Genomic DNA, 15,696 nt, shown 5'->3' on the forward strand with positions numbered 1-15,696 from the left:
GCTTTGTTCTGTTCTGTTTTACTCTGCTCGGCTCTGGTACGGCTCCAACGCTCTTCCACTTATTATTATACGTACCGATAGTCATGGGCACTTCTGCCCGCCTATTCATCCTCCCGCTCTCGAACCTCCATCTGAACCTGAGCTCTCCTGCTCGCCACATTGACGAGTTATGAATTCTCGCATTGGCGACTGAGGACACAGCCGAGGCCTTCGACTCGCCTCAGTCTGTCATTGACTGCCTTTCTGCCAACAGACCGGGCACCTCACGTCCGGCCTGGGCACCACCGGCGACATGTTTAACCATTCAGTAGGCGGGTCTCGCCATTCCAACAACAACAACGAGGATCCGTCGTATGGTTTCGCCGATCAAGGATGGCATAGGTTCCCTATCAACAACAATAACACGAATAACTTCACGACGGGTCATTCGCAACCGTACCATGATTCTAGCGCATCTTATGGCGACTCGTCCGGCATGGACTGGGCCCCAACTCCCTCGGCAGATTATCAGATGCGATTCGATCAGCAAGACTCCATGTCTCAAGATGTTGAACTCGGCGATATGAGTTCTTCTCATGGTGAAGGCGGAGGTGGCGTTGGCCGCCTAGTTGCGCATTTCGAGAACAAGTCTTTTGCGCCGCCATTACCTATCAGACCATCAAACGTTGTAACGAGTCCAGTACATCAGGACCCTCCCGCTTCTTCGCCGTTTGGAAACTTCAGTGTCGCATCGCCAATCGTTACGAGCCCTCTCACCAGCCCTTCAGAGCCCAATTATGGACTTTTGAGTGGCCACTCACGAGTTACCAGTCCTCTCGTTAGCCCGCCGCCCGCCCTCGCTTTTGGCGGCTTTCATGATATTCCATCAGTTCACGGTTCAGGTATGGGGTCGTCGTCCGGACCCTTTGGAAGTATGAACAGCTTCATGGTCAATAACAATAGAGTAACGAACCCAATGGAATCAAACCCCATGGCTGGGCCGTCAATGATGCATAATTCAGCCTTCAACAACAAAGTTACTTCGCCCAATCCAGCGACGCCAGGTGTCCCAGGTACACCTGGATTCGCCATCTGGCGACCACCTGTGCCAACTAGCTCCAAGCCCTCTTTGGATCAGCAGCAAAGTAGCAACACCATCTCAAATGCTGGTGGTTATTTTGCGAAGCCACCAATCCCCTCAACACCTAAGCCCGTGATGAACGCCGGAAGCCAGCTGGTCTTGGATTTCAACACCAATTCCAGCTTTAATGTCAAAGGCAAGGCTCCCGCGAAGCCGCCTGCGAAACCACCCAGGCCTACTCGACAGCCTTCGCGATCGTCGATATCCACACCAGCACCTTTTAGCCCTCCTATTAAACGTGAACCCTCCACGCCGCAATTATCTCAAGCTTCGACATCCATTGTTTCACCAGTATGTATCCCGTAACTCGGTATAAGATTGCTGATTCTGACCCGACTCTAGAATGAACGCAGAAGTTCGGTATCCCAAAAATCGCAAATGGGAAGCCGCCCCTCAAGAGAACAGGTTCCTGCTGAAGCATGGGAGTCGTTCAAAAATACGATCCGAACATTGTATCTCGAAGAGAGGAAACCACTTAAAGAGGTCATGTCAGTCATGGCCGACAAGTATGGTTTTCAAGCCACGTAAGTCCACATACACACTTCCAATCAGTTCCGTTTCTCATCTTTGCCAGACCAAAAATGTACAAGACTCGATTCTCGCAATGGGGATTCGTCAAGAATAACACCGAGGACGAAGTCAAACGCCTGTTGTCCATGAAATTTCAACGTGATGCTGAAGGCAAGGTGTCGGAATTCGTTCGCAACGGAAAGGTTGTTAACCTGGGCACGTATCTGAAAAGAAAGGGCGTAACTGAATATGATCTGGTGGATTTCGAATTACCGGCTGATCTGCCGGCGCATATCCGATGTCGAACTCCAACTCCACCCCCTACGCCAGGTTACCTATCATCACCGGATCTAATCCGTGCTCAAGAAACCATCGTCACCAATATGAGGAAAGCTTTCCTACAATGTCGACAATTCGAGGTGGAAACAGATGCTCAAGTTGGGTGGCAGTCGGTTATGGTTTGGGGAGCCGGGTCCAGTGATCTTCTCCTCGAAGCCAACTATTATTTCGAAATGAAGGATCACGATCAAGGCGGTGACTACTTGATGAAGGCGTTCTCACAACTCGAATCGGATTTGAAGAAGCTTTCCCCACAAGGCATTATAGAGCTCCTTCTAGGCATGGTCCATCGTGATCCAGGCATGATGACTGCGCTTTCCAAGTATCTCTCAGCTTATTCGATGACCAACTTCGAGCGATCACATCCTTTGCGGCAGATCTTTGCCTGCTTGTATGAGGTTCAGCAGAAGCACGGCCCACAGACACTCTCGGAGCTACTGTGGGGAAGCATAACCACTATTGCTGAGGAACTGGAAGCTATTTATGGGCGCAAGCATCCCTATGTTGCTCGAACATGGGTCGATCTGGCCATGTTTTACAACCACGTCAGCCAAGAGAGGTTGGAGAAACTGGTGGGAGAACTCCGACTTTTGCAGCGGCAAATGGAGCAGCAACTTGGTGCCGAAAGTGCCGACGTTCTCGTATTGCGATATACAATCATCCAGTTGATGTTTGCCGCACGTCCTCAATCCGACGCGACGAAACAAGCGACCATCGACTTCTGGCACCATATGAGAGGGATGGGACTCCTCTTTCCTGTCCGTAGCCAGCAACCAAATGTTTTCTGCTATCACAGTCCTGTCAAGGTAGATCCTTGGACAAAGCGATGTCGGCGTCGGTATGAGTCTGGTGTTTCGTTTCTTGAGGAACACGTCGGGGTTCGCGTCATCGTATACTTTGAGGAAGACTTCCACACCACAGAGCACGCACCGGAGCACATGCCACCACAGCACCAGCAGCGCCAGTATCAACAGGCCCATCAGCACCAACACCAACACCAACATCGACAGCAGCAGCAGCAACGCCCACAACAATTGCAGGCACAGGATTCGTGGGCCGCCGCAATGGAGCAGCACATGTCGAGCTCAAAATATTCGTTTATCTGAGCCGGTTCTCAGTTCGTTTATTGTTCTTAGTCCTGATGCTTATCATACCCATCAGGACCCGACGTATGTAATTCGACGAAGCCGCCGTTTTCAGCGAGTTCGGGTGGTGAAGGCGGGCGGCTTCAAAGACTGCACGATATATACTTGTATGTGATGCCATTGTGCTGTGCGTGTAGCATATGCCTAGGCACACGAAACCTTTGGATTCAATCATGATCCCAATGATATGTACACAGCCTGGAGTCTTGGTACCAAGCATTGTTTTCTTTTTGTTTTTTGACGTCTCATGGACCGGAGTTTATTGGAGGTAGTTGGGACGACGCGAAGGAATACGGGATAGGATCCTTGAACATTTTGGTTTTTGTTGATTATGAAACGACACCCTTTGTATAATAGTAACTGATGAGACGAGATTGGGAAGATGACGGAGTTTGGAAGAATAATGCATGGTATGGTATTCGAGATGACAGTGCAAGTTGCGATGGCATACTAGGTAGATAAATTAGGAAGGTGAGGGAGGGGAGATGTGTGAAGGAAGGAAGGAAGGAAGGAAGGAAGGAAGGATGCAAATAAAGCTCTCCAAGAGAGGGCAGGCGATACCCCCGGGCCTAAAAAAAACACTATCAATAGTGGCGCAAAGTAATTACTACTACATTACCTTTACCTTTACCTTAGACATCAATTCATATACTAAAACCTTTACTGTTTCCAAACTTTGCTCATTTCCTATTAACCTTCACCATGATGCCCCTCCAGTGTGCCGTATATCCGATCTATTCCCGGCACAAAACTTAAACCTCCATGATTTTCATCATGGCAACTCCACCACCCTCAACCCGCCATCATGCGCCTAACCCGCCCTTCAGCCCTTGCAGGCAGCTCTTCCATCTCCTGCCAGCGGCTCTACTCTTCTTCACGAATAATAAGACGTTAGAAAACTCTCCAATTGGTACCTGTTAACGACTCATCATGCTAACTCTACGTTATCCAGAGAACGACGTTCTGTTTCTGCGACAAAAAGGCACCAGAGGTCCTAAATGGCGTCTTACATCCCCTCTTCGCCCGGATGCTCGTATACGTCTTGGATATGGCGCTACCATCAACGCGTCCGATCTTATCGGTCGTCGTGTGCTCGACAGTGTAGTTGACAGTTCCGACCGAAAGGTCGATATACATGAACCGACCATGGGCGCCTACATCCTTAACAGCGAACGACATGCTACACCGGTACGGAATGACATAAATTCACAATGGCCCTAACTAATCTAATTGTTGTCTAGATCTACCCTCACCACGCAAGCTTCATTGTATCACTGCTCGACTTGAACGTTTCTCAACCCAGCGAAGAAGATTACGACATAGAAACCAACAAACCCCTTCCACCGTTCGAGATATTTGAAGCTGGTACAGGAATGGGAAGCTTGACACTGCACCTGGCTCGCGCCCTCAACGCAGCAAACCCTGCTGTACCTCCTATGTTACGAGATGCTCTCTGCACTGCACGCTACAAATCTGAAGATCACAGTCTTGACCTATCTGACGAAGTTCAAGCTACCTTCGATACCTATCGCTCAAATCGCCGTGCCGTACTTCACACTCTTGATCAGAATGCCAAACATTCAAGCGCTGCAAACAAGCTAGTGCGGCAATATCGTCGCTCCCTATACTATCCCACCGTGGATTTTCATATCGGCTCTATCAGCGACTACATTACGTCTCGTCTTGCCGAGACAGACGAACAGCCTGTATTCTCACATGCCATTCTTGACCTTCCCTCAGCCGAGGATTACGCATCACCAGTTATACAGGCTCTTCACCCCAACGGCCTTCTTGTCGTCTTTTCGCCTTCCATTAGCCAGATCGCCCGGTTTCAAGCATGGATCTCGCAAACGAAACAGCCTTTGCGCCAGGAGAGGGTTATTGAACTCGACGTATCAACTACAGCGGACGGTGTGCTTGATACCGGTGGCGGTAAAGAATGGGATGTCAAAACTGTTGTCCCAAGAGCAGACCCGGAAGCAGTCCCTGTTCAGGTAATGCGGCCCAAGGTCGGTGATCGCCTCTCCGGCGGTGGGTTTGTAGGTGTTTACAGACGATGGCCCAATGACCAGGCGCTCGCTCAACCTGAGCCTGTTAGAGAAGAGAATGTATCTGATACTGAAGAAACAATCGAGCCTGTCGAGCCTGTCGAGCCTGCAGAGACAATCGAGTCTGTCGAGATAGAGTCGACAAAGATTGAATGATATCAACAATACTTGCATCATTTACATATATCTTGCTCCATGGCAGCAAATTTGTATAAGTAGTCATCTTGTTACATTAGGCACATAGAGAGAACCATAAAAAGGCACGATAGGAGACTGGTCACAGTGAAAGAATAATAATATGTCGCTTGCTATATCGTTCTGGTTTCCCAAAGCATGAATGGGTATCTCTATGCAACATGCTGCTCAAATATCAAAAGTCATATCCTCCACACATTCAATCATCAAGATTTCATAATCGCATCTCATCCTCCTTTTTTCCTCCTTTGCACTCCTATCCCCCCTTGTTTGCGCGGAGTGTCAATGTCCAGCATTTCCATCAAGAATTAAAAACAACTTTTTCCCACACAGAAATAAATAAATAGACAAAATACCATTGCATCCAGTGCGTGGTCAAACCCCGACCTGCGGCACCGAATATTAAACCAGCAGATAAAGAAAGATAAAAAGCTACACTCTCTCAGTGTAGAAAGAAAAGAAAACTTGTATCGTCAAAGGTAAATGTGATCTTGTGTCCTTTGTTTTTGTATGGCCTCTTTTTGAGGTGATGGGCTCGCGCCGCATGGAATCTTCCAACCTTTAATGCTTTCCAATTATGTTTGGGTATGTTGTGCAATTTTGTGACCAGTAAGGAAAAAGTAGAGGGGAAGAAAAGAAATGTGTGCTAACAATGTGTTTAAACACTGGTGATGCGCTCGAGGGGAGCTCGTGCGCAACAAACCATGAGCTTGAGGCTTGTACCAAGCTCTTCAGACTCAGAGAGCAGAGACTTGTCGCTCCAGATGCTCTTACCAGAAGTGTTTTCTGCTGCGTTCTCGTAGCACCGTGTGTACCACCATCGGCCAACGCGGCTGACCATCTTGGTGATACCCTCGTCAGCCAAGGGGCTGTTGTCACTCATCATCTCTGACAGGCTCGGCTGGTCGGCAGCAGCCTTGCCCTTGCCCTTGCCCTTGTCGGCCTTGCCGTTCGATCGGGTGGTGGTACTTGCCACAGGCACACCCACACGTGCTGCCTTGATTGTGGTGAAACCAACCTTACCAAGCAGCCGTACAATGAGATCTGCGGTGGACCCGAGGCTGGTATCAGGAGTCTTCTCATTGATTCTCTCTTTGAGATGGCGAACGGTTCGTCGACCCCGATTACCCATGTTGTTGAGGTCGACATCGAGAATGGACAACTCGATGAAACCCCCGGGCTTCAGCACGCGACGAGCTTCTGTGAGGATGCTGCGGTAGTAAGCCTCAGGTGCTGCGACAGGGAATCGGTACACAACAGCAGTAAAGCTCTGAGGGGCAAAGGGGAATTTGTCGAGATGAGAGTTGTACTGAATCTGGTGGTGGTTCGGGGGGCTCAGTGGAAAGCTTGACGACGCGCTCTTCAACTCTTCGGGGAGAGGGGCACGAGGTGACAGGTTGAAGAAGGTAGCAGCTGGGTATGTCTCGGCAGCGTAGAAAGACCAATCATCATTACCAAGGCCATCAATGACCAAGATGGAGTGTCGCTTGAGGGAACCTTCAACGGGAACAAGTTCGTGGCGAACATCGCTGAAGAGGACATGACCAAAAGTCAGCCACTTGCTTACCGTCATTGATCCCACTCTGAGGTTGACCTGTGCAAGTGGTGATCCGTCTTCTGAAGAGGAGCTTGCATCAGATCGTCTTGTCTTGCGAGACGATCGACTGCTTTGTCGTGACATCTCAACAGCTGTAGCGGCTTCGGAATCCTTGCTGTGGTCGCCGTTGCTCGGGACAAGGTCTGCAGCTGGGAAGGGGGTAGTTGGGCTTGGGTGAGGTTGGAAAGCCGCTCTCAAGCGTTCGGTCATATCAGCGCTGCAGGTACTGGAAATGGTCGTTGCCTTGGATTGACGAATCGCCTTCTTGTCAAAGTTAATTGTCGGTGACTCCAGAGGCTTCTCCTTGCTAGCCAGCTTCGTCTCGTAAGTCTCAAGGTGGAACGGCGTGCCCCTTGAGGACGTTGCCGAAGGAAGTGGTTTGGAGACATCGTCCTCAAGAAGGTCGTCGTACTCATCCCACACCTCGTCTTCTACAGGTGGATCATAGGGTTGTGGGATGACAGCCGTGGAACCAGAGAATGCGAGGATACCAGAGCAGCTGGAACTGGATGTGCCGATGGTGCTCTCGGAGTCTTTGCGGGGCGAGAAGGCCAAGAACTCCTTCTCCACTCGGTTCAGTTCAGGAGGAATAGAATCTCGGGAAGAAGGATTGTTGGTGCTTCCCGCTGTTGAACCATCGGTGGTGAGTTCTGGAACAGGAGTGGAGGGTCTAGAAGGAGAAGGGCCCTTGGCAATTGAGTCTGGATCATAAACATCAAGGGTCTCAGGAGCCAAGTGCATGCTGGCTCTAAAAGGTCGAGAAAAGCTCATAGGGGATACATGTTCATGCTCGGGACGATTGCTTACGACCTTGGGAATCCTTCCAACTTGAGGAAGTCTGCTTCGACGACCAGAGCTGACAGTTGGTACGGTCGGTTGCGCACTAGGTTGCAATGTAAGCTTCTTTGGCGCCGCGCCGTGTTGAATAACAGGAACCCAAGTTCTGGCCTTGATCTCGGCGCTTGCCCTTCTTGAGGGCTGCACAAAGCCCACAGGCCGTGTCAGAGAGTCACTTGATGATCGCATCTCTGGTGTGCCTTGGGAAAGCTCAGGGGTGTTACCAACACTGGGCGACTTGGAATAAACCTCAGCAGCCCGCAAGACATCCTGAATATCCATCGGCTCACTGTCCTCCTGTTCTGACGAGTCCATCATGGCGTAGAAGGCCAAGGGCTTCTTTTCGACCACTTTGACAGTAGCCGAAACCTTCTCACCTTGCTTGTTCTGCTGGCTTTGTGTTGACCTGCCAAACAAGTTCCACTTGCGAGGCGAGCGAGGCCTCTTGACAAGTTTCTTTTGCACGGGATGCGGCTTTACCTCATGTGACATCTCCCTCTGCAGTTCAAAATGAGAATCATCAGACATGATGCTAGTGTCGAAGCTAGTCATGGGTGAAGATGCATAACCAGAAGTGTTGATAGGCTGAGGTAGCTTCAGAGGGTCGTCAGGAGAGGAGCGCAAACGCTGAACTGATCGTCGGAAAGCAAGTGTTGACTTCATAGTGGGACCTTCAGAGTCACTGCTCTCAGAGGGTCGACGAGATCCAAAAGCAGGATGAGGAGTGCGCGACATGGGTGATGGCCAGAGAGTGTTTCGGGGCTTTTGATAAGAGACTGGCAACTGAGAACTACCCAGCCTTGCGTCATCATGTGCCAAACTCTGAGAACTTCCATTTCGGGAGATTTCAGAGCTGGCATTTCGGTTCTCAATGATCTCACCTCCAGCAATGACTACTGGGTTCATACGGTCTGAAAAGAAGGAATCGTTGCTGGAACGGGGTTCTTGAGACGCCTGGTTGCGAGCCACGTTGCTGATACTGCCACTACGTCTCTTAGCAGCACCGAGTCGTCCATAACCTTCGTGGCCAGTGCCAGCTGCGGGACCCTTGCGAATAAGCTTCTTCTCCTTCTCAGGCTTCTCGGGTGGTGCTGTGCTGGAATTCTTTCTACGACCAAAGAATCGCGAGAAAGAGGAGCTAGACACATGTGGACTCGGTGTGCGTGCCATTCGAGGTGGTTCAGTGCTTTTGCCCTTCTTCGACTCGGCGGCAAGCTTAGCCGCGGGTTGAGCATATACCTCACCTTTGATGGGAAGCTGGGAAGTCGATGCTGTCCGTCCCGAGTGAGTGAATTGAGGCTTCGGTGGTGAAAGAGCTCCTGCGACGGCAGACTCGCTTCCACGTCGCTCAGTTGGGAGAGACTGGGTAGAGAGGTTGCTGTGAATGATTGGCACCGGGTTGAACAATTGGGACTGCATGTCGGGAGTGCCATCTCTACTGGGCCTCGAAGGAGGGTTGGCCCTTGGGGAGGCAGAGTTTTGGGCATTTCTCTCGGGAGAAGGTGATCGCAAAACAGGTCTTGACACCTTGCGCACCGACTTCGGCGACGAGGTATCTTCCCGGAAGTACTGTGAAGACTTGCGTGGTGGGGGGCTTGGAGGAGGTGGAGGCAAGTTCTTGGTTTTCTTCTTGATGGTGGCTTCTCGAACAGTTGAGTTGGATGATGAGGAAGTAAGAGACTCCCTCACGGCTGCTAGATCATGAGGGTCGACAGGGATAGCCTCAATTTCATTACCAGTTGTCCTTCGGGTTACAGGAGGTCTGTTGAGAACAGGGCTCTGAAGGCGGCCCTTGTTTTGATTACTGCGGACAGGTGCAAGCAGGCAAGGTGATTGAGATGCAATTGAAGTTGGCGTAGTGTCGCGACTGTAAGGCCCTGGTCCAGGTGACTCGGAGAACCTTGTAGATGGGCTTCCACTAGTCCCAGAGAATAATAGACTGGCTGGAGTCGGGGGCGGCAGGTCGTGTGTCGCTAAGCGAAATGGGACCTCGATTCGGTTATCTGAGCCATCCGAGGGTCGTCGAATGTTTCGATAACGGTCCAGTTCAGGGTAGATGACTGGTGACCTGGTATGCTTTTTTACTTCAACGACTTCAGCAACTTGAATCTCGGCAGGGCTACTGGTAAGTTCTCTGTCCAAATGGAAGCCAAATATAGGCTCAACGGATCCATGTCGTTTGTGTTGGGCCGAGGAGGAAGAAGAAGAATCGGTTCGGGAAGAGCCATTGCGGGTAGTGTTGGTATCACCAGAGAGTGATGGCTTCTTCCTTCGCAAGCCATTTGGGTTGGGTTTTGTGTTGTCAATGCTTTGTGTAGATGACGATGATCCGGAAGCCCCATGATAGTTGACAGCTGATCGAGTGGATGTTGAAGTAGATGATGACCCCCACGACTGGGCCTGGTGACTAATGCTAGGTCGTGATATGGGTTGAGGAAGAGAAGGTCTTCGAGTAGTGGTAGAAGTAGTTGGAGTAGGTTGAGTCACCCTGGTAGTTGGTGTTGGACGAGACATGGAAGAAGGTTTGGGCAATGATCGTGGAACCTCTTCCCTCTTTGCTGATCTGTTGAGTGACTTTGAAGCACTCGATGAAGGTCCTGGTTCAGAGGCGTATCCAAATCCAAGTGCAGGCCGTCTGATGCGAGATGGTTCCGAGGGCCTGGCTGGCAGACCAGACCCCAATCTGTGAGAATCCATCTTCCAACCTTCAAACTCGACTCGGTATACCTGTTACCATATTTCACCGGGGACGAAAGGAGTTGTATATGAAAAGAGTCAAGGACCGTTAATCGGAAAAAGTAGAGCGAGTGAGCGAGCAGTCGTCGTCGTTATTAGTGTGGAGGGGAATTGGCTTTCACTGTGATGGTGTGGATAGATAATCAGCTCGAAGAGGTCTAGTTCCAAGGTGATGGTGTGAAGAGTGGGATAAAGCCGCGTTTAAACCTCGTAGTCGTGAGAGTAGGCGCTTCGGTTGATGTGATGAGTGTATAGTACAGTAGTAGCGTGCCTCGAAAGGTTGGAGTGTAAGTGGAGGTAATTTGTGTAGGCGATTAGAGAGAGGTAAAGAAACAAGAGAAAGGAAATCCAAGACAGGAAGTGGCAACAAGAGAATGAATATAGGGAAAAAAAGGTAGACAAGACAAGACAGATAATAATAGCGGGGAGGGCCGAGACGGGAGCATATACTCTATGTAGTATTTAGGCAATGAAATGGACGAGTTTCCTCGGGGTGGTCATGATCATGAGTGGACAATGACATGCGGTACATGAGTACCTGAAGAAGAGGGTGAGGGTACATTGGGAGGTGAATGTGGCGTATCCTTTTTGCAAAGGATGATCCTTGTCTTGACCCCTGATAGAATGAGTGTGCGTGCTGCAGGCATAGCCCTGGTCAGGTCAGTCCTGGCCTGGCAATTGACATTGCATCCGTATCGTATTGTATGTATGTACGTAGCATCTTTCTTTGGTTTGAGTGGAGTGCAGTAGGAAAAAAAAAAGCCTTTCTTCCCTTCTCTTCTCTATTAGGGTGAGTCATCCGTTTGGTCAGCCAGGAAATAGCCAAAGCGGAGCCTATACATTCAACTGCGCCGTGTTTCTCCTTCGGGGTGCATGTCGATATTGTCCAGTAGAAAAGGTCTCATGCCATCTAGACGAGGTGATTGGGCATCACATCCTAGTAGCGATTTGCACTGCGAATCCTGGTCACTTTTGTAGGGACCCAAGACCAAGACCGAGACACTTGGGGATGAGTGGGGCAATATGAATGAGAGACGAGAAGAGAAGAGCAATAGATATATCAAAATGACTGGACAGTTGAGAATGGGCTGGACTATCTTCACCGTTGGTAGCGGAGCGGTCCTGAAAGGGATGGGCCGACGTCCAATCATCCAATCTTGAGCTTCAATACGGTACTCAAGGGGGATGATGGATGGACAAACATATTATGTTGTTGGTAAGACACAACCCCAAATGGAAATACGAAAAAAACAACAGTAAGAAACTTGGTATCGAATAAGATTTAATATCCAAACAAAACAATAAAAAAGCCTGACCAAAAACTGATGCGGGTGCCGGGGAGTTGTGGGTGTTGTTCAAGTTGGTTGCGTCTGCTTTGGGTGATGAAGATAGTTGAAGAGGGGGTGAGCCAAAGGCAAATAGCCTACGCAACTGACAGATTATCTTTTCTCGCTGACGACTCAGTTTTCTTGGCCAAGGATACGTAAATCTATCCATGCATCTATCCCATCTCTCCGGAGCCGAAGTGTAAAACCCGTTGACACAACCATCAAGCGAGGAAGTGAGGGTGTGTGCGTGTGAAACAGAACAACGACATGACTGTGATAGTCCCGGCGCTTCTTCCTTTTTCTTCTCTTCTTCAGCACAATATGCGACGTCGTTGCGAGGCATCTGCATGTCTTAGACATGCATATCAAAATGTCTCACTTTGGCACACTCTTACAGGCCGATCTAACCTGCATGTCTCTGAATGTCTTGCCCCCAAATTATAGCCTCACCTTGTAGTTCAGTTTTGTTATCATGGGCGTCAGCAGCAGAAAACGCCAGTATTTCCCTCATCGAGTAGGTTCATCACAATTACAGGCAATAACAATGTCATCTTGGTAAACCTGTATGCATAGATCCTCGGATCAAGTCATGAGTGGCTTTGAACTGTTGAGTTTCATCGACTGCATCTTCATTTGAACCTTGAAGAGCCGTTGGGACCTGGACTAACGATTTAACGGGCGAGTCCGTTGGTTAAGTCGCCCCGCATGGGGAAAAGTCTAACTCTAACGGATGAATCCTTTGAAGGATGATAATATCTGACTGTAGTAGTATGGCTATCTCAAATTGTATTTGGTGTTTCGATATTTCGCAAGATGACAAGAATAAGATGAGCTCAAATCAAGTCACACAACCGTGCACCTGTCGTCGGTCCTCCGATGACCAGACCAGGGTCAAGATCCGGGGGCAAAATATGCCCATGTCCATGTCCATGTCCATCCATGTCTATCCCCTCCTCCCAGCCCCAGACCAGCTGCATGAGCTGCAGTTGTAGTTGCAGATGCAGCCAAACTAAAGGCCATGGTCCATTGTAGTCACAGGCAGGATAAGAATAGCATCACTACTGTACCTAACCATCGCTGGTGCCGAGCGGCGTTTAGATAGACGCGGGAATAATGAATGCTGTTTGCACGCCTCTGGCCATGATATCCAACATGTCGGTGAGCTTTCAACAAAGTTTCACTTGGACAGCAGAGAAGGAAAAACCGGTTCAACCTTCAGCCATGGATGTCATGACTGAGAATTGAATTTAATTCTTCCCGCGGACAACGGGGACTTTGTTCTCTCACCCTTGTTCTCATTCGTTAAAATCCTGTACGCAAAGCGCCTGGTAGTCGCCATGGCCGAACGACTCCATGATTCCATTGGTCGTAGATCAAGGACTTTCTACCAATGATGAAGATGCCCTCGTCTCACTCCACAACTCGTCAGATTAAACTCCATGATAGGGACATGGACACAGACTCTTTCTCCTGCTGTGCAGTAGAGAATAAAAAATAATGACTATGAACGATTGATCCATAATACCCCTCAACCTGTTCGCCAATCCTCACAGCAGTTCAAACCCCATGTCGTTAAATTATTGACAAGGATTCACTATATTTCGGCAAAGGCCTTGATCAAAGAGGGAGCTCACGTACGATTATTATTTTTTTCTGTCGACATTTTCAACAAAACTATGTTTAGTTAAGCGGATCTCATATCGATGCAAAGAATTCGTTAATTCTCGAATTTGCGTATTGGTTAAAGTAAAGTTCACCGCCATCCGGTGTTAGTCCCCGTGACGGGTCAACACTGAGCGTCAAAAACGCTCACGAGACCAAAGAAGCAAGTCCAAATGAAACGGTCGGCGGTCGTGGCGACGTCATTCCAAGACATTCAAGGCATTCTTTCTACCTGTAGCATTCCATATCGGCGGTAGTAGATCAACCTAGTACACAAAAAGCCCTCTCACGAGATCACCGTCCCAAACGTTCGGTGAGAGTTGTAACTAAACCGCCGAGTTGGGTCCCAAGATCGGTGTGTGCAACTAACTAGCCTTGGCTGCTAAGCTGAGAATAGAATTCACAGCTCTTTGAAAAGGTCAGCTAGTGGCAAGGCGAATGCGCTGGCAAGGCGGCAAACGCGTCTTGACGTCGATTACCGGACAATGTCGAAATAACTAGCAATAACGCATGTCGTTCGTTCCTGGATCAGTCTTAGATCTTGCTGCACGATGAGGAACATGTTGCCAAAAGTGGGTTATCAGAGAGGCATCCCATTATGCACAAGATGCAGCAGTAGACAACTCCGCCACAGGAAAACCCAGTAACAGTAACAGTATCATGACCGCCACAAGTTATTCCTTGTCAAAGAAATCTTCTAAGGCTGGTGTCCCTGCTTTCCGGGCTTCAACTGACGTGGCAGATGGCTCGTGGCTGGCCACTCCGGCAGACGATGAGAACATCATCCCTGTCAGTGTGGCTTGTCAGTTGACCGAGCCAATGAGACACGACTTGATGGTTGAATTTGAGGTTACCCTTGCAAAGTCACTCGAATTCAACATTCAAGTACTCTCTACCTTGGGCAGCGGTGAATGGCGAGAACCGCCGAATGCGAATGCAAATGCAAATGCAGAACCTCTGCAGTTTGCCTCATTGACAACTCATCAAGCCTGCAAATATTTACAGCCCTGCCTATTACATAGGTTGATACTAATTGAAAGCCATTATTTCGCTTGGAGGCATGTGGACACCACCGAACAAAGTACATAGAAAAGGGTCGGCTTGAAAGGCTCTGAATCGTCCAACAGAAACTGGAGACAAGCTGGAGTCCCAATTGCTTTAGCCGCCTCTCTGCCAACCATAGCCGCCAGACGGCTCGGCGACAAGGGTTGCCTTATCGGGTGCGCAGGGGTTTCGCCATTGCCATTGGTTTACTGTCTGAGACTCGTCTTGAAGCTAAGCGTTTGGGAAACATGACAACCAGAGGATCACGTTGTTGGCCATCTTTATATCATCTCGCTTTTATAGTCTTGGAACCCCCCGTTGGCCATTGAGCCATGGGAGCCATGGCACGTTTGTCTAGCACTATTCGGTAGACAGTAAAACTCGTCCGAGAACGGAGATAGTGGCTTGCGTCCTTCAACCCACTACAAGCCCATTGAGGATTGCGATATTAACGCAGCCGCAGGTTTATGTTCCTCGTTGGTCCCAGACGTCTTGGAGCTATTCATCATGTGCTTCATGGTTCCGATCAATGAATCAGGCAAGATTCTAGAGATAGATCCAGGCCTACTACCCCTTCCCCTTTCCTTGTCCTGCTCAATGGCTGGAGACATTCACGAATCGCTGCCACTTGCATAGATCTTCGATCCCAACAGGATTGATCATCAGAATTTCGGATGATTCGTAAATATATAACGCAAAAACCTTACCGGCCGATATAGGGTTGAGCTATGAAAACTACTGAACTATCTTTCCTGTTCCGTTGCTTACCTCGCCAGCCATGACCTCTTAGTACAGCTGAATGTTGAACTTACCACCAGTCCTGCAGAAGCAAGAAATCCCCCCTTTCATGTTCCCAGAATTTCTGTAGAGGCCTCTTAGAGCAACGTAGTCAACCTCTCATCAAGTCTGCAGCATTGGTAGTCCAGTGACTCTGGAAATAGGGGCATCGCAAGACCAACACCGCGGCCCCAGCAGTCGTGCAACGGCGCACAAATATCTCGGGAGCTAGAGCTGAAAGGAGACTTCCCCGTCCTGGAAGCTCAATCCCGCTGTATCCTTGGTGGGACCTTGGCAAGGTCATGGTGTTGAGTCGTAGTGGATATCCATGTGAAGCTTCAGATCAGCCTGGACCTAA

The 15,696-nt window shown here is 49.4% G+C and overlaps 3 protein-coding genes across 3 annotated transcripts; 2 read left to right on the plus strand and 1 right to left on the minus strand.

Moving 5' to 3' along the window:
* Positions 1-292: 292 nt before the first annotated feature.
* On the plus strand, positions 293-3,075 carry FPOAC1_001947 (uncharacterized protein; the record flags this gene model as incomplete). The annotated part of the gene is made up of 3 exons (XM_044846534.1): positions 293-1,411; positions 1,463-1,644; positions 1,695-3,075. 3 exons carry the CDS (start codon positions 293-295, stop codon positions 3,073-3,075), a joined length of 2,682 nt encoding a protein of 893 aa, XP_044712450.1.
* An 844-nt stretch (positions 3,076-3,919) lies between these two features.
* Positions 3,920-5,318, plus strand: FPOAC1_001948 (uncharacterized protein; the record flags this gene model as incomplete). The annotated part of the gene is made up of 3 exons (XM_044846535.1): positions 3,920-4,004; positions 4,067-4,302; positions 4,356-5,318. 3 exons carry the CDS (start codon positions 3,920-3,922, stop codon positions 5,316-5,318), a joined length of 1,284 nt encoding a protein of 427 aa, XP_044712451.1.
* Positions 5,319-6,015: 697 nt separating this feature from the next.
* On the minus strand, positions 6,016-10,488 carry FPOAC1_001949 (uncharacterized protein; the record flags this gene model as incomplete). The annotated part of the gene is made up of 1 exon (XM_044846536.1): positions 6,016-10,488. One exon carries the CDS (start codon positions 10,486-10,488, stop codon positions 6,016-6,018), a length of 4,473 nt encoding a protein of 1,490 aa, XP_044712452.1.
* Positions 10,489-15,696: the final 5,208 nt, after the last annotated feature.

Source organism: Fusarium poae, chromosome 1, assembly GCF_019609905.1.
Source record: "Fusarium poae strain DAOMC 252244 chromosome 1, whole genome shotgun sequence".
In the NCBI taxonomy this organism is placed as follows: Eukaryota; Fungi; Ascomycota; class Sordariomycetes; order Hypocreales; family Nectriaceae; genus Fusarium; species Fusarium poae.